At 38.8% G+C, this 23,261-nt stretch overlaps 1 protein-coding gene across 1 annotated transcript in view; it reads left to right on the forward strand.

Moving 5' to 3' along the window:
- Positions 1 to 545: 545 nt before the first annotated feature.
- Positions 546 to 23,261, forward strand: part of TG (thyroglobulin) — a 167,032-nt gene continuing 144,316 nt past the window's right edge. The window contains exons 1-12 of the mRNA XM_089517988.1: positions 546 to 577; positions 2,495 to 2,601; positions 4,785 to 4,928; positions 5,912 to 6,097; positions 6,246 to 7,292; positions 9,883 to 10,470; positions 16,091 to 16,327; positions 18,550 to 18,687; positions 19,635 to 19,712; positions 20,536 to 20,648; positions 21,345 to 21,456; positions 22,999 to 23,199. Coding sequence (XP_089374114.1) covers positions 546 to 577; positions 2,495 to 2,601; positions 4,785 to 4,928; positions 5,912 to 6,097; positions 6,246 to 7,292; positions 9,883 to 10,470; positions 16,091 to 16,327; positions 18,550 to 18,687; positions 19,635 to 19,712; positions 20,536 to 20,648; positions 21,345 to 21,456; positions 22,999 to 23,199 — 2,983 coding nt within the window. The remainder of the gene's footprint in view (positions 578 to 2,494; positions 2,602 to 4,784; positions 4,929 to 5,911; positions 6,098 to 6,245; positions 7,293 to 9,882; positions 10,471 to 16,090; positions 16,328 to 18,549; positions 18,688 to 19,634; positions 19,713 to 20,535; positions 20,649 to 21,344; positions 21,457 to 22,998; positions 23,200 to 23,261) is intronic.

A 23,261-nucleotide genomic window follows, 5' to 3' on the forward strand; every position in this document is an offset into this window, starting at 1 on the left:
ACGATACTTTTATTGAAAAGCCAAAAAAAATTCCAACTCCTAAATACTTCTGGTTTCAAGCATTTTGGATAAGGGATAGCTAAACTTTTCTTTTATATTTTGTAAGCTGACTTGGGTCCCTGAGTGCGAGGAAGATGAATTATAAATTGAATGAATGAATTAGTTCCCAAAGTAGAGAATTTCATAAATGTGACTTTGCCCTTGTATCTATCAACTTTTTATTTGCTAATTAAGGCACAGAGAACAGGTCCACCTGTTAAAGTCATCCCTAGCATAGCTTAGATCTTGAAAATTTAAGTGTTGTGGCCACTGCACTATCTCTTTACTGATATGTCAAAATCCCCAGACATCTTTTCCTCCTGCCTACCTAGGGAGGAGAGTGGATACAACTGCTGATGTAATGCCTTTACCCATCAGGTCCTGGGAAATGTGAAATCCGAGACCGTCGCATTCTGCACGGCGTGGGGGAAAAGAGCCCACCCCAGTGCTCAGCTGATGGGGAGTTTTTGCCTGTTCAGTGCAAGTTTGTCAACACAACAGACAGGATGGTCTTTGATCTTGTTCATCATTTCAACAGGTAAAAAACAATCCTCAGTACCCTGTGGCTGAATACACTGGTAAGAAATATAAAATGACACTGAGAGGCACAGACTTTCACATATCATTTGTGGCTGATTCTATTGGTATCAATAGATGACATTCATATATGTTGTCATTTGAACCCTTATGGTTGCTCTGTGCCTACACAGAAGTGGTGTGAAAATCATTCATGTCTCAGTTTTGTTGAACTTCTTTGAATCCTAGTTGCTTTTTTATTTTTCTTCTTCCATACTGCATTGTGAAACTGTGTTGGCTTGTATAATTTATCTATTTCATATAACTTTACTGATGAAACTATGTTTCTGTATGTTTTCTTCCTCCACCATTTCACTTTTCTCTGGCCATATTCTCTACCCCCCCCCCCACACACACACATTTTCTCTATTCCTCTGATATATATTAATGTGGTTTTGTATTTACTTTGTTTCCAAGAAGCACCCTGTAAGTTTGCATATCTGTGAATGCTCAAGGCAAGGTGCCCATTTTTCTCAAATGCTATCTTTGTTGACACTGTTGAATCCAATGATTTTTTTTCTCGATTATTTCTACAAAGGAGGACCTGGCTACTTTGTGGAAAACACTAACTCTCCAGATCACCCTCCTTCAATGCTCTGGCTAGTAGTAACATTTAAAGGGACACCTTGTCTAGGTAGCATATGAACCCAACATAACCTTTCCATGCCATACCATTTCTACACATACAGAAATGTAGCAAGTATTGATTTGTGCCACTAGAGGGCAAGATAATATTGATGACACAATGTCCGGCTAAAATGATGTTTAGTTTTCCATCCAATAGACTCCAATCCAAACAGAGATTTTTTCCCCTCTTTTTGGAAGACTGTATTTGTTCTGGCTCAAAGAATCTTCTGTAACAAGCTGGACATGGCACAACCATCACCACTCAAATATATCTTTTGCAGAGTGGAAGAGAAGAAGGGCTTTTAAAATGAAGCCTTAAGCCACTTGCAGAATGTCCTCCTAAAATCGTAAGACTATAAAGTGCACAGGAACTACAATATTTATTTGCAAGGAGGATTTGGAATCATCTGTGATGTGTGGAGGAGGCTGTGCAGAGAAAAGAAGGAAATTCCTCTCTTTTCTCCCCATCTAAAGGGTCAGCGTGCCAAGGGGCTCACTCTGCTTTTAGACTGGCACTACAAGTGTGATGCCACAAGGCTTTTCTCCCTTAAGTACAGCCTATGCCTTTCAAAGGAAAAGCAAGAGTAGATGGACTCAACCGGTTTCTTTAGCTGGAGAGGTGTGTGATATGCCCCTCTCCAGGTGATCATATAGCATCCCCAGATATGGCAGAGAGGTGTTCAGAGATGAGACCCACCCCACATGAATAGATGTACAAGGGATATGTGAGAAGACTAATAGGGCCATAGTGGTGATTCCCACTGCTGCCCCACTCCTCTACCCACCTGTGCCAGCTACATGCATGAGAAAGGCTTCTGTTACGTGGGTGATTTCTGTATATATACCTTGGGGATGCATTCAGTCCATGGGTTGAAATTTGGTCACCCTAACATAGTGTCTCAGGCATCAGGATGGAAGATCAAGATATGACCTAGGATTCAGTTCTGTCCATGTTCTCCACACTCTGGTTGATTCATGGGATTTCCCTCAAAATTACCAAGCACCATTGTGTATAGGGAGGGCTACCTAGTGAGTGACCTAGACCAATTAGTGCCTTTCTCGTGCCTAGAAAATCCAGGCTGTGTCTACTTTGCAACTTACAATGTCCTAGGAAAAACTGCTATCTCAGTGCATTTGGGGTTTTCAAAGGCTGGGCAAAGAATGGGTCCTTTAGAAATGATGAGAGGGATGGTGATGTCACCAGTTAATCATGGGTCCCATGGCCGTTCTAATGGATTAATTTTCCTTTTAGATTCCCAAATGTCTTCCAAACATTTAGTTCCTTCAGCAGCTTCTTTACAGAGGTCTCTGGCTATTGTTACTGTGCAGACAGTCTAGGGCGGGAACTAGAAGATACAGGTGAGTACCTGTCAACTCCTGTAGTATCCTATCCTATCTATCCTGTATTATCTCTCCATTGTATGTGTCTTTGAAAAGCTTGGTGGAGGAAAGAACATAATGGGTCTTCTTTGGACAGGTTTCTATCCCCTCCATTCTCCCCACAGTCCCTTCTCGCCTCCATTTTTCCTGGCTGTGCTTAACTGAGAGATTCCAGATTTCAAGTCAGATGTTGATTTGGGAGTTCTACCTCCATTTAGTGGTTATGAGTTGCAAATCCTCCATAGCCAGAGAAAAGCACCCTGTCTATGCTTGCAACTATTCTTTTTATCATGTTCTTCTTCTTTCACAGATATCATCAGTTCTTAAGGCTCTTAGATTTCTGGGACTTCAGAAACTTGTTCAGCACATTACAGCTGCTAATGTTTTTATTCTCTGTGGATCCATTACACAGAAATATGGGTTCAATACCATATGGAAATACTTCCATATTATCAATAATAAATTTCTTTTGGAAGCAGTTTTACAAAGCATTGCATTTAGGGTTTTCTCTTATTAACTGTTTGGGAGAGGGAGGGAGTTTGGTTTCTTTCTTACTTTACACTGGAGTTTGGTTTTAGGAGAGGGAGTTTGATTTCTTTTTTACATTATATGATGCTTTTGGCATCATTGGGGTCCAGAGCTCTGATTAATTGTAAATAAAACACGTGTCAAACAAACCAAAGACTCTTCTTGCTATACATACTAGCCTATACATGGTTGCACACAGGCCACCTTCAAACCATCTTGGGGCCATTTCACATTAGACAAATATGGCACTATGATCCCACTTTAACTGTCATGGCTCCATCCTATGGAGTTCTGGGATTGGCAGTAAAGGAAGGGGCTGAGAATTTACAATTCTCAGCCTGAATGCTCCATGCCTCAGAAGAAACATACCAAGAAAGCTCCATGATAGGTTCACCTTAGGGTTGCTATATGTTGGAAATGATTTAAAGGCACACAACAACAACAGCCTGGTTCCATTTTGGAAAGGACACTGGAATTCTCATTTGGTTCAGTTAATACAAGAATAATATATGAAATTCGCTTCTACCCCTAACTTTAACCACAATGCTCACCTTTCCTACATCAGAATTCTTACTTTGACCAGAAAATATATTGTGACTCACCCAGTGCAAGTTTTTATTTGTCTTGGTAGGGTTAAATACAAAATCAGCAGAAAAATCACTTAAAATACAAGAATGACCCATTCTCAAGTTGCAAAACACATCAATCAGCAGGCTAAAGCAGTCAGATAATGCACTGGTACAATATTTTAAACCCTAATTAACTTGTTATGCAGATGAGACAAATAAATAGAAGTGTGTTAAATTGACTTGTGATTGTCGTGGTGTTTCTATGATAGAAATGTGTAAACCACACCAGCACACCTTGAAGAATGAGCTCTCAAAATAGCAGAATAACTTCTATTTAGAACCACAGTTCTGAAGAAACAGCAACAAAAATGCCCTTCAAAAGGAAAGTCCAGTTATCCTTTTTATATCTTTGCTGAAATATTCCAATAATAATTAAAGCTGGAGAAAAAAAATCACTTGATACTCATAGTGGGACGAATTCCCTATATTCAAAATAGCTAGACAAATAGTCAGCAGCTTAAATTTTAAAATCAGGTTTTGTGTCTAGTAACGTCAGATCTTACTATGGAGAAAAATTTGGCACTAACATTTTCAATCACCCTCCTTATTCAACTAAGTTTATCAATGGGATCTGAACAATAATGTCTCAGAATTTACATTTAGAGGTTTCATGTTCTTAGAATTGCTGTTGTTTTTATATGCCTTTGAGTCAACTCTGACTTAGAGTGACCCTATCTTGGAGTTTTCTTGGTAAGATTTACTCAGATGAAGCTTGCCATGGTCTTCCTCTGAGGTTGACAGAGAGTATGACTTGCCTAAAACCACCCAGTAGGTTTTCATGGCTAGGCGGTAATTTGAACCCTTGTCTCCTGGTTCTAGTCTAACACTCAAACTACTGAACCACTATGTCTCTTTTAGAATTACATTAACACATTTAACTGTGTGATTGTAAAATTTGTTTTAGATTTATCATTGCTAAATTAAGAAAAGAACAGGGAGATGCGTTGCTCTTGGTACGGTGCCATGTGTTAAAATGCTGTTCTGTTTTTCCCTTTCTTCTTCCAGGGTTGGAAATGTTGCTAGAGAATGTTTATGACACAGTTTTTGCATCGCTGAAACAGGTTCCCACTTTTAGTGAAACCAGCATGTATAGGATCTTGCAGAGACGTTTTCTAGGATTACAGCTTGCTACAACTGGCCGATTCCGATGTACGTAGCCCAATGCTTAGAAGGATGCATGATAAGATATAGGGCTGGCCAAAGATATTTTGCTGCCTAAAGTGAAGGATTTGATATCCTGCTACCATTCCTTGTACAGAAGTGAATTGAATAGGTGACTGACTTCAACACTGAAAGAATAAAATAATAATAGAATCTTAGAGTTGAAAGGGTCTGAAAGGGCCATCTAGTCATGGACAACAGCAAAATAACTTAGAGACACTTCTATTCTCCACAGGGCCTGCTGTATATCCTCCTTGAAGCACTCCTTCTCTTTGCCTAATGATAGGGCTAGCCCTAATATTACAGAGCGGATACGATGCTTTATGGAAAGTGTTTTGAAATTTAGTTCCTGACCACAGGGGCCACAGAGGCAACTTGGAATTACTAGCTTGTTTAGAGCTTGCTCCTGCTACTGGTAAAATCATGCATCTGCTGAGACCCCAAGATCAACAAATGTGGTCCTAAATTGCAAAGATTCTCAGGAGTCCAGGATCCTTCTTGTCAGGGTTTTTCAATATTCAAAAATACATTTTTCAACAATTTTTTCCCTAATATTTTCAAATATTATTTCGATCTTTATTTCAGTGGCATCTTTGCAGTTGGCCAACCCCCACCACTGCATGGATCAGGCGACACAAATTGCCAAGAGAACATGATATTTATATATAGAATGGCTTCCCTATGGCTGCCTCCAAGCTGACGACTTGTCAAAACAGGATTGCAACTTGGTTACACAGGATATATAGCAGACACAAAGGACTAAATCCAATTGTTAGCCTCAAATAGAATTAACTCTTTACCCTACATGAGCCCTACTAGTACATGGATGGAGCACTGCAAAACTCTTAAGAGCTACACTAAGCTGTTAGATGTTCCTTTTCTGGCATGTTCCATTGCTGTAAACCCAACACAAAAGTGTGTATCAAAATTGTTTTGTTTACCTCAAAGTTTGCCTTATACTTATGTCCTAGGCCCGACCAAGTGTGAAATAGAGAGATTCACTGCCATTCGTTTAAAAGAGAATTATAGACCATTGTGTGATGATAAAGGAGCCTATAAGCCAACACAGTGTCAGCTGGATGGACAGTGTTGGTGTGTGGATACTGAGGGGCAGGAGCTCTCTGGAACAAGAAGTAAAGGGCAGCATCCAACCTGTGGTACGTAAAACCAATCATAGATCTGTGGAGCCATTAGATCTACACTTGAACCCTAAGAAAATCAGGAAAAAAGTCATTATTTTCTTGAAACTGTCCACACAATCTCTGTGAATAATAGTTACATCTGGGTACTTTTTTCTCTGTCTAGGTGAAGAACGTAGTTGTGTCTTTGAGAGACAGCAGTCTCTGTCCAAGCTTTTTTATGGCCCCATTGGACATTTCAGTCAGCAGAGTTTATTCTCTACTGCCCAAGAGTCACAGAATACAGCTGTGCCCTCAAGGTTTTGTCCTCCTTCATTCAAGGAACTATTTGTGGATTCTGGGCTGCTATCTTCCATCCTAGAAAATCCAAGTTCTCCCCAGCTCTCCTCACTTGAATCCATCCTCAGTGAAGCAATTGGAGGGATGTTTCCTTCGAGAGACCTTGCTCAGCTTGCTCTTCAGTTCACCAGCAATCCTAAGAGGTTCCAAGAAAACCTTTTCGGGGGGAAATTCTTGAAAAATTTGATCCAGTTTAACTTCACAGGAGCCCTTGGTCCAAATGGCAAATTTAATTTGGATCAGTATTTCCGGGAGATCGAGATGAGAGATGGTTTTGCTGAACTGGCCCAACAAATCTCCCTGGGGGGACCACAGGAGAAGTTCAATTTGAACCGGACTATTGTAGACAGTTTTGGTCGCTCTGTCAACTTGCAAGACAATCAGAATGCTGTCAAATTTCTAACTTTCCTCTTTGAAGCCCCAGAGTTTTTCTCATTTCTGGAGCATGTGATTTCTGTTCCAGAAAGTATCGCCCAAGATTTAGGTGAAGTTGCAAGTCTAGTGTTGAAATCCAAAGACTGCACAGAGGAGACCAAAAACTTGTTTGTCCCAGCTTGCACAGAAGAAGGGAGATATAAGGAAATGCAGTGCTATGCAGGGGACTGCTGGTGTGTGGACCTGAGTGGCAAAGAGATCCCAGGGACCAGAATGCGTGGCACACGCCTGAGGTGCCCAACAACATGTGAAAAGCAAAGGGCAAGTCTTCAGCGCTTAAAAAGTAGCCAGCCAGCAGGCTCTGAACTGCTTGTTCCTTCATGTACTCAAGAGGGACAGTTTCTCCCACTTCAGTGCCATGGAAGAAACTGTTTCTGTGTCAATTCAGAAGGCAGGACTGTTCCAGGAATAGATGACAATACTGGGGGGCCCATGCAGTGTAAGTTTTATCTTTTGCATTTTTACATACCTTGCTTGTCTTCTTTCCTTTTTTGTGGGATGCTTCTGATGTTGTAACAGAAATTTCAGGAAACTTAAAGTTCTTTTGGCAGAGCAAGGAATTAACAAGAGGACCTAGTAATATGAAAATCCATAAATTTATTTCCAATTGTCAACAATGGAAAACATTGAACTCAGTGGAATTCCAGTTCCAAAAAGCTGAGATCACAAACAAGACAAAATGGCTCTTTATATTATTGAAGACAAAGAAGCTTCTTCAATACACCTGATTGGCTAATTACAATTTAAACATACAGAATTCTTATAATCAGAACAGAAATACATGCATACATTAAAACTGCATCATCACTCCTTACCCCCTCCTTTAGGAATTTAGTAGCTTTCCTTCTAACCTTGCTTCTGAACATCAACAATGCATCCTTATCTTAAATTGTGTATATTATGTCTAATTTTGTTGGTTCCAGCTTCTTACGGGTCATGATGCTCTTTTTACTCCTTTGCTCTATTTTTTTCCTAAACTCCAAGCCTCTATTTTAAAAACCTATTTTTCTTTAACCAAAGCAACTCCATGTTTATATGGCTTTTTATTTCAACAAGGAATTTCCACCACAATGTTGGTTTATTGTACTGATGGTGCTGGAGTCATAACTTGGGTCTGTAGAGGGAGGTAGCAATTGAATTCAACTAAGCCATCTCATCTAGGGAATATTGTTACAACTTGCCCCTCTGACACATCTGCCATTTCCCCAAGAGGTGAGATGTCCCAGAGGCTGTGCTACCCACTTTGGCTTCCCTTGGAGGAGAAGTATTGATTAAAGATAGCTGAAGATGTTTTGCAGCATGGGATAGTAGATGGCGTTTCTGTCTATGCAAGTCAAGACAAAGAAGAATTAAAGGAGAAGTGGACAATGTGCAACTCTCAGGCTACACATAGGCCCACAAATCCGTTTCTGTGGCCCCAGATTTTACAAGACTTTCCTTCTTCTGGCAAAAATATGAGGATATTGCTTTTCCTGGAGGCCTCAAGGAGTTGTGTTCACATGATAAATAGATCACTTTTGTCAATTTGTGACACCCCAGACATGGGGCATGTTTGGAAGTGCATGCAACTGCTTGGGGAAACTAACCCTCTAGACCCACAGCTGAGCCCTGACTTGGCATGAGGCAGAAAATCCTACATGTACTTCTCCTCCCTCCACTTAATAAAAATATCAATAATATATTCCGACTAGAAATTTGCTGTCCCTTCATGATGCTAGAAACCTGCTCCCTGAATTAACTGAACAAAAAACTGGAAAGCATGTATTCGCAGTAGAAGAATGAAATGAGACAAAGTCCCACATGCTATGTGATGGTCCAAAAACTTCCATTTCTTAAAAAGGCCAATGTGTTTCAGCCTTATCACTAGTTAACCTTCAGGGGCTATTATAAAATAAACAAAAACATGTAACCTCTGAAAACATAATTACTTAAAAATTAATTGACACCATTTAATTTTTTAAGAAATTATATTTTTAGAAGTGATTTATGTGTTGTTTGAATACAATTAAAGTAAATGTGTTTATTAAATTTACAGTAAATTTATTTTATAATAGTCCCCGAAGAAGGCCAATTGGTGATAAGGCTGAAATGCATTGGGATTTTTAAGAAATAAAAGTTTTTGGACCATCACATTGTGCCTGAAGTAACCACCTTGCTTCACCTAATGGTAGGGCCAGCCCTAACATTAGAAATGTGGTCCTTTCACAGTTTACAAATACAAATGTAGAAGATCATAAGAAGAGGACAAGCTTCTGTTTCATGAGGAAACTATGGGCCTCTGGATTATATGGGGCTCTATTTAACACCAGCCTCTGCAATGATACCATCTCAACAGCCAGGGATGATGGTAGTTGTAGTGTATCATCATCTTCTAAAATACGAATAGGCTTAAGTCCATTCCTCTGTTATCAGATTTCTAGGGGAAGATTCGTAATCCCACATATCTTACTCTTACAGATGAGTAGATACTGTGTACTGACTTTACTCATTCTTTTCTATTGCATCTTTTAGTACAGATTCTTTATCTCTTATCTGGAATTCCAAAGTCTGAAATATTCCAAAATCCAAAATTGTCCACACGGGTGGCTGAGATAGTGACACCTTGGCTTACAGTGTACATAAACTTTGTTTCATGCACAGAATTGTTAAAAATATTATGTATGAAATTACCTTCAGGCTACATATATAGGATGTACATGAAACATAAATTAAGTTCATATTTAGACTTGGGTCCCATCTCCCATATATCTCAATATATATATATATATATATATATATATATGTAAATATTCCAAAATCTGAAAAAATCCAAAATCCAAAACACATTATTATGCATCACTTTGATGTAGATCCTTTTATCCTTAGATGTAAGTGGCTTTAAAATCTTTGTAAATAAATAATTAGGCAATCATGCAATTTAAAAAAACCTAACCAGTTTAATAGATTGCTCAGCTAAACAATACAGGCAGTCCCTTAAACAATTTCATGCAATCTCTGCTTAGCAATTTTTATGGTTTATTTTCCCATAGGTCCTAGTGACTGCCAACTCACAGGTGGCCAGGCCTTTTTACAAACGGTGCAGAAACTACTGCTGGATCCCACTGCCTTGCCTCAATTGTCCAGTGTTTATATCCCACAGTGCAACCTAGATGGTCAATGGAGGCAGGTCCAATGTAATGGCCCTCCTGAACAAGCTTTTGAATTGTATCAAAGATGGATCACCCAGAATAACAATGGCAGACCTCTTCCAATCACTGACTTGGTGGGCATACTCCTTGACTATAAGGAGAGATCACAGCAAAACTTTGAAGACTTCATCAAAACTCTCTATGAAGCTGGCCATCAGAATGTCTTCCCAGAGCTCTCCAAATATCCTTCCTTCAATGCAGTTCCTCAAGATGTGCTGGAGGGCAGGTCTACAGACAGTTCATCACAGAATCTCTTGCTGCAGCCATTCACTTTCTGGCAGCTTCTTCAGTCAAATCTCATCCATTATCCAGGATCCTATGGGGATTTTAGCATTCCACTTGGGCATTTTGACCTTCGCAATTGCTGGTGTGTGGATGAAAAGGGACAAAGGCAAGGAGACAAAGCTGATGTGACCAAGATTCCAAATTGTAAGTAATTCATGCCACTTACTAGTTCTTGTGTTGTGCATATTTCTGGGATCCAGCCAAAAACATAGCCTAGTTAAACATCTATAGTGTGTTTCACAGTACAAATATATCTCACTTAACAAAATAGATATGTTTCTGGACTTGCTTCTTTACCAAACACTTGGATACTACAGGCAGAGATAACACGGAAAGAATAGGGATAGGTAGACCACAAAAAAAAGAAGATGCACAACATTCCAAATAATATTCCACTTATTGGAACTTGTGTTGTAAATATTTGTGGGATCTGGACAAAAAATGTGGTCTAATGAAACATCTAAAGTATGTTTCACATTACAACAACATGTTTCAGCAAATGTTTAATCCCATACTAGCAATATGCACATGTAAAATGAAATAGAAAGATCAGATGAACCATGGGGGGAAAAACACTTTTAATCTTCTAGAAAATCTCTTCCCAAATGCATCCAGATTTGATTTTTTTTCACTTTCACCAGCCTCAACTTTTTGCTGATGAGGCAGAGCTATCTGTTGCCCCATTTTCTCTCTGCTTTGCTGAGTAAGGGATTCAGGAGGCAGCTGCTGTTTCTCCTATTGTAGGCAGGCACAGCCACTACAACAGGGAAAGCTAGACTGCATCCGCACTACAGAAATACTCAATGCTATGGAATTATGTGAATGGAAGTTTGTTGCAGCTACAACAGAACATCATTCCCAGAATTCCACAGCATTGAGCCATGGCAGTTAAAGAGGTGTCAAACTGGGTTATTTCTGCAGTGCAGATGCAGTACTAGAGTAGAATCCCACTCTCTCCCAGCTAAGGTTTTGTTTTATTGCATTGTTTAGTGTACACACTATGAAACCCAGCACTGAAAGTCTGAGTTTTTCCAGCTCACAACAGACACAAAAAACACCTTCAAGCTAGACAGAGGTGAAGGTGGGTGGGCTGCAGAGTCACAAAAAGATTTTGCAAAAAGGAATTTCTTTCTCAGAGATTTTGTTAATTGAGGTAAGCCTGTATTCTTGTAAATTTTTCAGGGGGGGATCAATATTTCGTTTTAATTCTTCACTCCACTGACAAAAAATGAATGGGTTTGTGGCGTCAAAGTATCTCAGGGCAAATTACTGAGAATACCTAGTGCATGCCATAGCACAAGACTGGGAGCCAGAGAGCATCTAGATTATGTATCTCCGCTCCTATCAGTCCCAGAAAACCTGCTGAGTGGTGAGCAATAAACAGGAGTTGTAGTTTACCAACATCTGGAGAATCTCAGGTTGCACAGTGTTTCTATACAATATGTCACCACATGCAATTGTTCTTTTTTTTTTTTAAAGTGCCTCCGGTGACAACTTTCCTTTTCCAGTAGAACAACGTAGACCAAGAGTTACACTTGCTTATGGACAGAAAGCATATTTTCAAAATTCAGAAAATGTTTTTCGATCATTGAAAAATCCTGATAGACAAATCCTGAACTGATGAGACTCTTCACAATTCAGGAGTTATTATGTGCAAAATTCACATGGAATTCTGTTTTCTATGCAAATCAACCCTCTGCGAATTTTACTCGGAATTCCCAATTACAGTATTTTCTGCACCGGAAACAGCATTTTCTGCAGGGAAAATAATATTTCAATGGAGAAATGTTAATTCCTGTGCAGGAAATACTGTAATTGAGAATTCTGTGTAAAATTCTCAGAGGGTAATTTGCATAGAAAACAGGATTTTATGTGCAAAAAACCAGCATTTACTATGCAGGAATTAATATTTCTGGATTTAAATATTTTCCATGCCAAAAATGTTTTTTTCTATGTACAAAATGCTGTAATTGGGGATATATTCTGCATAATTATGATTTGCATGGAAAACAGAATTTTCTGTGCAAAATACAGCATTTTCCACATAAGAATTACCATTATTGTTATAATTTTAAAACATATTCCTTAGTTTCCAGTGTCTCAAAAGTGCATAAATACTTTTATGTATGTTTTTTTTTGACACAACAACAATAATAACAGGATCTAAATGTTACAAGCTGTTGACTAGGGGTAGAAAACACACTCTTTCCCATTGATTTCATTGTCACCTTAACTTCTACAATGAGCACAAAAGCCCAGCATGAATCAGTCTCTGGCACATGTGCTATTAACCCTCCATCCCCATAACTGTGAAAGTGTTTGTGTATTTATTATAATAGTTATATTCTTATCTATATCATTGGGATCTTACACAATACATTTTAAATATGTAAAACAGTAAAACTTGATTTACATTAACATAAGGATATTACAGAATCTAGCAAGATAAAACATAAAGGAGTTTAAAACTAAATTAAACAGTTTAAGACTGTATAAAATAATATACATGTACAGATTTGGATGAAATCAATTGATAAAATACAAATAATAACATCATAACGCTACATAACAAGTCAACATGCCAGAGCCTTATCAGAATTAACCAGAGTGGAGTAATTTGTTTGGTGAACTGCTAAATGAGTTAGGCTATCCCTTGTAAAATTACAATCACAGGTTCAAATACAATTGCTTGTCTGAAACAGAGCAGCCCCGTTGAAGCATTTGCTGAATGACAAATCAATGCTTACGTAAATCCCAAAATGTAATCAGTCTAGTGTAGTTGGGGGCAACTAGATTTAATCGATAATATGTCTTTCTCGTTGGTCAAAGGAGTTGATTACAAGTAACTAATTCTTTCCAGCCTCACCTGCTAAGAGATGCAAAGCTGCTTTAGGAAATATCTAGATGAAAAACACAAAACTGAGCTTCAAGATAGAAATCATTGTAGTCATGATCCCTGTAATCTACTTTGATCTTGATCCTGGGAAACTTTTCCCTCTTCCTCTGGGGTGTGCTGTGACACCAGACTTGTGTCTGCTGGGTCTCAAGAAAGATACAACAAAATGATGTCAAGTTTGTTGCAGTGTTCCATCTCCATGTGACCATATATATATATATATATATAGAGAGAGAGAGAGAGAGCGCAGTGGAAATAGAAGGAAATATAAGACAAAATGAGAAATTCAAGACAATTTCCTTTTCATGCCTTTCTTGTTCCATGGCTTCAGTCCACCTTGCATTTCACACCTAATGAATTATTGCAATATAACTAGCAGAGTTTTAAAAACTAATATTGAACATATGTAAGTCAAAAGCTGCTAGATCTTTAAAAAAAAAGTCCAGTGAGTCCATCCTTGTACTTTCCAGCCAAAAACCTCTAAGGCTGCATCTGCACTGCAGAAATAATCCTGGTTGACACTACTTTAACTGTCATGGCTCAGTCTTATGGAATTCTGGGATTTGCAGTTTGGTGAGATATTTAGCCTTCTCTGTCAGAGAGCTCTGGTGCAACAACAAAGTAAAATCCCAGAATTCCATAGCGCTGAGCCATGACAGTTAAAGTAGTGTCAAACCAGATTATATCTGCAGTGCAGATGCAGCCCCAATCGTATTTGAAAATTAACACTCTCTATTTAATTTTTGGTGGTTAATTTTAAAGGAAATGTGCTGGAGGACCTAGAGATTCCTAGAGAGATTCTCTTTCTGGTAAAAAAAAAATAGTGGCTTTTTTAAATGTGGTTTTTCCACTTTCTCGGGGGTCCTGTACCCCTAACCCCAGTGAATGTGGAGGGCCCACTGTATATGCAATATAGTTGTAAATAAACCATGTGAAATGAATGTAAGTTTATATCAGTGTTTTTAGCTTTTATGTTTAAATGTTCCACATATTTCTTGAATGTCCTACATTTTGCAGTGCCTTGTCCTCCTTTGCAGATACTACATCTGGTCCCTCTGGTTCTGTAAAGCCATCATTCTAGAACTGGAGTGGGTCCAATTTGCCATAGTTTTCATTTCTGCTAGCTCATTCACACGTTCCCTCTTATCAGTATCCTAGATGTGCTTATAAATTATTGAGCAAACACATTATTGAGAAAACTAGACTACAATATGCTTCTCCCATCGTTGCATGAAAATTCAATTTCAGTTAAGTCAACTCATCAAAACAACCTCTTTTTGAGCTCGCCATTCCATGAGTGCATTTCAATTAAGAGAGTGAAATATTTATAGATGTGATCGGAACAGTATGTCGTACATATAAACACATAACATAAGCAAAGGAGCAAATATTAAATACATTTTGAAGAGAACGGGGAGGGAAATTAAATACATGAACTCTAAAGCATCAATAGGAGAAATTCACACCAAGGTCATTCTAATCTATAAGGATCCCACATGGAACTGCAGTAATCCCACACTTTTCTCATTTCTAAAACTTCCAGACCAGTTTATTGGGACCTTTTCTCACCTTTCTTTCTCTCTTTCTTCACAGATTTTCCAAAGTCTGCCCCCAAATGCCAGTTTTAACTTTGCAATCTGATACTCAAATTCTCCCCTTCCTTGAAAATATGTTCTCAGAAATGATCATAGGCTTTTAAAAAAAAGAAATACTGGTGTAACTGGGTAAAGCATGGAAAGAAATATAGTTGTACTTGAATGTTTTGACCAAAATAGCATTTCTGCCCCACCCAAGAAAACGTATACCTCTGCTGGAGCATTTTCACATTTTTGAGGTTCATTGGGTAGATAAAATATTCCACATATTTTAGAATGCAAGTGAAAATTGCTTTTCATTGGAAAAAATATATATGCAGAAACACATTTTAGTCAATAGGGGAAATAATGCAATAGGAGACTTAGACAGATATGATTAAATTGATTAACATTATTGAAATTGATTAAAATGCGTTCACATCTGCAAATTTCATTTTAGAAAGAAAGCATAATGTGAAACATGAATGGGAAGAAAATGAGGTGGCATTAGGGGCAACTCAAAACTGGGAGATGTCTGCATCCCCATAAGTCAATAGGCAACTTAAAGGCACTAATAATAATAATAATAATAATAATAATAATTTTTATTTGTATTCTACTTTTTCACAAAGGAATCAAAGCGGATTCCAACAATATAAATAAAACATCAAACAATTAAAATTACATTTTTTTAAAAAAAAAACCCAACCCCCAACCCCCCATCATAAAATATACATATACACACAATGAAGATAAGATTTGATCAAAATTCTGTTTCTGACTTGTACTTGGCTGATCTTTGCCTGAGCTGTGCATTAATAAAACAACATAAAAAAGAAAATGATGTAACCACATATATAATTTTGTTGTTGTGTGCCTTCAAGTCATTTCTGACTCATGGTGATCCTAAGGAGTTTCTTTGGCGAGATCTGTTTAGAGAGGGTTTTGCCATTGCCCTTATTGGAGGCTGAGACAGTGTGACTTACCCGTTGTCACCCAATGGCTGAGTGGGGATTCAAACCCTGGTATCCAGAAACATAGCCCAACATTCAAATCACTACTCTGCTAGATGCAGAGTCCTGGCTCCATAACGTTTGAGAGGGAACTAAGTAAATCTATTTAAATATAAATACTTAAATAAATAAATAATTTTCAATGTTTCTAGTGGGGATAGAAAGAATTTTGCCTAAATTCAGAATACTGGCTATCCTGACTGGGACATCCAAAAAAGTAACTTTTCCAGCTCTCGCCAGAAGACCTGATTCCACTGAGCAATACTGTTGTCTCCCTGCAGGTCCTGGAAAGTGTGAAGCAGCCAAGCAAGAAGCCCTGCAGTTTGTTGACAAAGTGGAGCAACTCATCAAAGATTCAAACAGTTCTCATTTTCCTTTTGGGCAGAGTTTTTTAATGGCAAAAGTGGTCATGCTCACTGATGATGAGCTTCTGAAAAATTTCTCCCAACTGGACACCATATTTTCAGAAGAGTTATTGGCTGGGAGTGATTATGCCATCCGGCTGGCGGCACAATCAAGTATGTTTTTTTAAAGGGAAGTGGCTTCCGTTTCTCTGATGAAATGTATTTTGGGGAGTGGGAACAGAACTCCACACCTTAATGTCCAACTGGGATGTTTAAAGGTAGAATGAAATATGCAGAATATTTCTGTAGAATCTGCTCAATCTCCAAAATTTGCAGAATATTGGATGAGATGGTTCTGTTGTCCCATTTGCTGGGACAGCCATCATGCAAAAGCTTCCAAGTTGAATTTCTGGTATCTCCAGGTAGAACTGAGAAACAACTATGGCCAGAATCCTGTTGAGGCACTATGCTAGTGTAAAAATAGATACACACGAGGTTTCAAGTGTAGTGCCTTGGACAGCCAATTGTGATGAAAGTGTACACACAGTTTTCTTGCCCACTTTTGACTTGGTGGGCAAGCAATCAAGTTACTAGGTGTCCCTTATTATAAGGGATGCTCCTTAGTCAAGAGCCAGAAAACTTGTCCCATATAGGCATTAAACAGGATAATAAAAATTTCAAGTGTTTGTCAAACATGTGGCCCTCAAATTATACACCAATTTCTTTGAGGGGGGTGTCTGTTGTGAGCATGATCAGTACCCATTATTTGCACTCCAGGCTGAGGGACAATTCAGCCAGTATGTGTGTATGTGCCTTCAAATTGTTTCTTGACTTATGTTGACCCCATGAATTTCAGAGTTTTCTTGGGCAAGGAATACTCAGAGCTGGTTTAGCCAGTTCCTTCCTGTGAAGTATAGCCCACAGCACTTGGTTCTGCCTGTTGATCTCTCATTTAAGAACTAACCAGGGCTGACCCTGTTTAACTTCTAAGAACCTTTTGGGTATTTAATCTTCTGCATGCCTGGCAGCCATAAAATTCCTCCCCTTGTCATGGTGGATGGCCTCATATTATAAGATTTCCAGGGGTTTACAGGTTCCTATGAGATCTGAAATCTCGCAGGAACCTGGAACTGTCATGAGAGGCCATTTTCTCACAAGATGTGGCTTATGTAGACTTGCTTCATGTGTCCTAGTCAGTCTTGACTGTTCTTTATTGATTCTTTTGAAATGCTGGCAACCCTAGTGAGGAGCTAATAGATCATTACATGATGAGTTAGCTCAAGATCATGCTTCTCCCCATACTATTGGTTGCACAGTTGTGCATACTAGTATAGCCATTATTTTTGTCTTTCAATGAATCTGTTTCAGAGGATTTTAATTTTAATAATAAAATTATTAATTGTTTCATTTTAATTCTTTTAAATTAATAAATGTTTGATTCTAATCATTACTTTTTATATGCTTTCACTTTTCTTTATGTAACTGCTTTTAATGATATGTATGAACTTAAGCTTCCCTGAGTCCTAGTATTGGAAAATAGGTGGGCTACAAATGAATTAAACACACTACTACTACAACTAGTTGTTGTTGTTGTACCTGTAGCAACAGTAATAATAGTAGTAGCAGCAGAAGCTATGCTGGCATATATTTATGTTATACTAAAAGTATGTTAAGTACAGAGTACAAAATGTATGAGGAAAGGTGGAAGGAGTTGGGCATGTTCAGCCTGGTGAAGAGATGAACAAGGAGTGACATGACTGCATTCTTTAAATATCTAAAGCACTGTCGTAGCAAGGAGGCATCAGGTTTGTTCTCTACTGCCTCAGAGGATAGGACTAGGTCTAATGGTTTTAAGTTACAGGAGGTAACTGAACATTAGAAGGAACTTCTTGACAGTAGGACCTGTTCACCAATTTGTAACCAATGACCCATGATGGGGTTTCTTTCCAAGGACTTCTTCAAAATGAAAGCCATACAGCTACTTGCTGGGATGTTCTAGCTGGAGTTCTTTCACTGAGAAAGGAGTCAAATCAGATGGCCAGATCCATGATTCTATTATTCATCTGCCTGAAAGCTTGAAAACAATTATTAGTATGAGTAGATTAGACCTGCCTGAGCTAGGGCTTCCAGATGTTGTTGGACTCCAGCTCTCATTGTCTCTGACCATTGGCTATGCTAGCTGAGTCTGGTGGCAGCTGTAATCCAGCACATGCAGATGGAAACTTCTTGGGCAGGCTGCTGTAGACAGTGCTGAGCTGGGAGTGCTGCCAGTTTAACACTTCTATTAGAAGTTATCCACAACTCTTTGTACATTTTTAGGAGACCATCCATATTTAATATCCTTGCTTAACTGGTGTATGTGTCTTCTCTCCTTGCTCACATACTTCCTTTTTCAGCTTTGCATTTTTACTGGAAGACTCTCTTTGCATCAAGTAATTCTGCAGGAGAGGCAGTGCGCCTTGGTTTTCAGCCTTACATCCCCCAGTGTGATGGTCTGGGATACTGGGAACCTGTCCAGTGCTATCAGAGCTCAGGTGAGAGAAAGCTAGGAGATGCTTACTTCAATAACCATTGATGGGTTTCAATGGCTGGTACCTACTAGATACTGTTCCCATTATCTGTTTAGTACTGTAATTTTCTTTTTGTAGATTGCTTGTGAGACGAAATCAGATGCTTTCAGGTTAGACAATTGTATGCTATGGGCTATGGGCTTACTGTGGCTTTGGGGGATCTATTTTGATGTCCCTTGAATCCATTGAAGACCCCTGAAATGGTTAGATTCCCAAGATTAATTTTATGCATTGAGAGAAAAATGAACAGAACCACAAAATGTGCACTTAGCTACTGCAGAAATGACCCCCAACCCTCCGCAGTTACAAATCCTTGCCTTGGAACTTCACAGAAACTAGGAAATTGGGATTCACAAACCAACATGATACTTCTTTGGTCTTATCATATGCCAGGGTTGGCCAATCATTGCAGCCACAATGTTGGTTTCAAGGGCAAATTCAATGCAATTATTTTATTAATTTGAATTGTTAGTCTGTTTGTATCACATGGGGAATCTCTTTGCAAAGGGGCTTGCACAGTCATAGATATTAAATTCAGGTTGCATCTCACTTATCTGAAATGCTTGGGACCAGAGCTGTTTGGGATTTTGGATTGGGGCGGGGGGAGGATTTTGGAATTCCTATATACAAATGTACATAATGAGATATCTTGGAGGTGGGACCCAAGTCTAAACACAAAATTAATGTATGTTCCATGTGCACCTTCTACACATAGCCTGAAGGTAATTTTATGCACAATATTTTTAATAATTATGTACATGAAACAGAATCTGTGCACACTGAACTATAAGGAAACAAAGGTGTCATTATATCTGCCACTCATGAAAAAAGGTTTTGGTTGTTGTAATATTTCAGATGTTGGAATTCCGGATAAGGGAGACTCAACCTGTATATCTTTTGTTGTTTTGTAGGGCACTGCTGGTGTGTGGATGAGAGAGGACATTATATAGAAGACTCTTTGGTGGCACGTTCAATACGGCTGCCCCAGTGTAAGTAATTCCATGTTTGTCCTTGTCTGCAGAGAAAGAAAAGAAGGTTGGGTAATCACATAAAGCTGTCAAAACTGTAGGGATTGATCTATTGGTCAGTGGACTGCATGCAGAAAACCATAGCTGGTTAAATATCTAGCAACTCCAGGTAAGGCTGGGAAAGACCTCTGTTTGAAACTCTGGAGAGATACTGGCAGTCAGAGTAGGCAAAACTGAGGTAGCTGGACCAGTAACATTTTATACTTAGTTGAATAAATTATGCAACATTCACCCTTGACAATATGGCAACCATTAGTTGTGCATCAGTTTATAATGATTTTATAAAATATGAAAAATCTATTCATAAAATGTCACCCTTAATCCTAACCCTGCTGCAATGCTTCAAGCAAAGGAAAAAGAAAAGGAAAAACATTGATTTTTTTTGTCTACAGATTGCACACTGTCAATGTTACAAATCACATAATATATTTGCAGCAAATACTGTTGGTTGCCATTTTTTTTTTTGCACAGCAACTGTTTCTTTCTTCCCAAATACCAGTTTCATTGGTGATTTATGGAGCACATTCATCCCTTGGCTGACTCATCTCAAATAGTTGTAGTTACTCTATGGATTTGCTCCATTACCTCTTGACCCATGTGTGAAACTACCAGCAGATACACTTAGCTGGACTGAATCTGTGTTCTGGTCTTTTTTGATGGCTTGGTGTTCTTGATGCCTGCAGCTGTCATCTGAACAGCATGGCAGAAACAAACAACTGGGTATAGATAGGTTATATCCTGACTGAAGCTCATATTACTGAGGAAGATAATTGTTTTAATGCAGGTCAGACACCATGTCAACACTCTCAAGCAAATGCATTGATTTCCAGCTGGAAGCCAAATGGACTGAAGCTTAATGGTACTTCAGGGGATCTGTTTACTCCATCCTGCCTGGAGGCAAGTTCTTTGTTCCTGGAAAATACATACTTGGAATTTCAATCATGTGCATTTCAAATGTGAATTTCAGAACATTAATGGTTTTGGGCTCATCAGGGTAGGGAAAAAGAACTTTGCAATTCAAATATCCAGTCTCCTTGATTTACACCAAGAGCAGGAAATCTCTTTCAGCCCAAGGGCTGAATTTAGTTTGAGAGAGCTTCACAAGAGCCACACTTTGGCTGAAGCCAAGGGCAAAAGGATAGGCACCAAAATGCTTGCACATTTTAGCTGAAAGTAACCAGGGACCTTATCACATGGAGGGACTGAAATTGCCAAAATGTTGCCGAACTGTTGAAGAAGCGCCGAAAGTGGGATCATCCATCGTGCTGCTGCTTTCCGTCCAGGAGAAACCATTTTTTGAATAAATACATGAATAAATTACATTAATTCAGTGGCTCTACTCTAGTTGGGATTAACAACAGGATTCAATCTTAGGGTAATGGCATAAACCACAGTGACATCAGTCTACCTTTTTGATGTCTGTTGCTCCCAAAAAGCCCCAGGTGACTTCTAGAAATAAATGCACAACTTTGTGAAGCACCTTAGTTTTGGTTATTTAAAAATTATACAGACCTTTTATCAACAAGATAATACCAGCCCTTATTAGTAACAGTTCTATAGCATGTTTGTAATAAAGTAATCCCTTATTTTTAGACTGGTGAATATGCTGGACTACAGAAATCTGACACAAAGGCCTGGTGTGTAGATTCTGTGTCGGGGGAAGTACTTCAGCAAAGCAGCACTGATTCAAATGGTGGACCTCAGTGTAAGTCTTTACCATTTACTAGGGATGAGGGAGAAGTGTGTTTGCACTACATTTTAAGGTGTACCAACTTAAATACATCAATGCCTATCTGATTTTGAAAGCTAAACCAGGTCAGACCACCAGGGAATACAGTACCAGAGATTTCCAGGTCTTTTACTTACATCTAGTGGGTGAGACATAGAAAAAAACAGTTTTCTGGGTTGGAAACAGAGTTGAGCACATGAAACTGGATTAGCAGAAGCTGAGTTCCCTGTTTGTTATTCTCATAGTGTGCTTCCTAGACCCAGAAAATGCAATACTAAAAGTCAAGGTGTCCTGTTGAATTAGCTGGGAGGGAATTCCCCAAAAATTGGACAGTGAGACAATTGGACAGACTTTGTAAAGTAGACAAAACAGTGCATGCTAAACTGACAGTAGTACTGAATAGTAGTCCCAAGCAAAACTGATTGGCTCTCATCATCTTTATGCTCATGCCAATAAGAGCCAGCTCAAAGAGGGACAATGTGTGCCATTTCTTAACTGAATGGTATGTAGTGGTTTGAGTGTTCAACTACATGATTAAAATACTCCTCATTCTATTCAAACAGAATGCAGTTCCTCCACATATAATTTGGAGGAGTTTGGGCTTTTTCCATTGAGGGAGGAGGGACTCCACAAACTCTGCCAAAAAAAAAAAAAAATGGTGTTTTTTCCTGGAATATTCTCTAGTTTCCACAAGGATGCTTATTATAAAAAGTGTGGCCTTTCATCCGACTCACATGGATTCTCATGGCTGCACATTTTTGCCAGAGGGAGGGCGAATAGAAGGAAACTTCTGATGAAAAATGAAGACAAGCATCAATGTAAATGTGCAAAAATTTGCTTGATGCACTTATGTGTAGACTAGTCCTAGGATTCTGGAGACTAGGGTTTGAATCTCTGCTCAACCTGGGTGACTTTGGGCTGGTTGCATTCTCTCACCTTCAGAGGAAGACAAAAACACCCCCCCCCCCCCAAAAAAAAATACCTTCATAGAGTTAGGGTTGCTATAAGTCAGAAACCTGAAGGCATACAACAAAAACAATCCAAGAAGCACTGCCTTCTCTTTCCCATTTCAGAGTACCAGATTAATATATGTAATGTGTATATGTATACATTTATGTTTAAGTATAATGATTGTTTTTGTCAATTTTTAACAATAAAATTTATATTAAAAAAAGATTAGTTAATGGTGCTGAAACATGCATGCATGGCTCATAGTTCATTCTCTAGTAGCAGGACAACTTTCAAAATAGCAAGGATATAATTTCTAAGGCCTAAATCCAGTGTTTAGTTCCATCTACAGTTGATCCATTGCTTATATAAGGAAACTTATATAAGCACGGAGTCACCAAGTTCCCATTGAGTTAATAGATTTTCTTCAGTTGGGGCTAACGTTTAGATGTAGGCCATAAAATTTGCATGTCTCCAAAATGCATGCTGGTGAAACCTTGCTACATGGGGTTCAAAACAAAGTCTGTTTGGCAAAGGTCTTTCCTTCACACTCTGCCTCTTGATTTAAAGGCCCTGGTTCCTGCAATGTGGCGAGGTCCAAAGCTGTCTTGAGGGAAACTGGTAGAGGTTACATTCCTCAATGTGAAGATGAACGTGGCGTCTTCTCATCTGAGCAATGTAGTCAGGACCAGGAAAGTTGTTGGTGTGTCTTTGAGAATGGAGAAGAGGCTCCAGGAACACGTATCAGTGGCAAGAGGACCTCATGTGAACGTAAGTCATATGGTGAAAGTCTAGATGACATGGAGTATTCTTTAAAACAGTTCCAGATCGGC

The sequence above is a fragment of the Sceloporus occidentalis genome, unplaced genomic scaffold (assembly GCF_023333645.1).
Source record: "Sceloporus occidentalis isolate IW3139 unplaced genomic scaffold, rSceOcc1.0.p SCAF_3, whole genome shotgun sequence".
Lineage (NCBI taxonomy): Eukaryota > Metazoa > Chordata > Lepidosauria > Squamata > Phrynosomatidae > Sceloporus > Sceloporus occidentalis.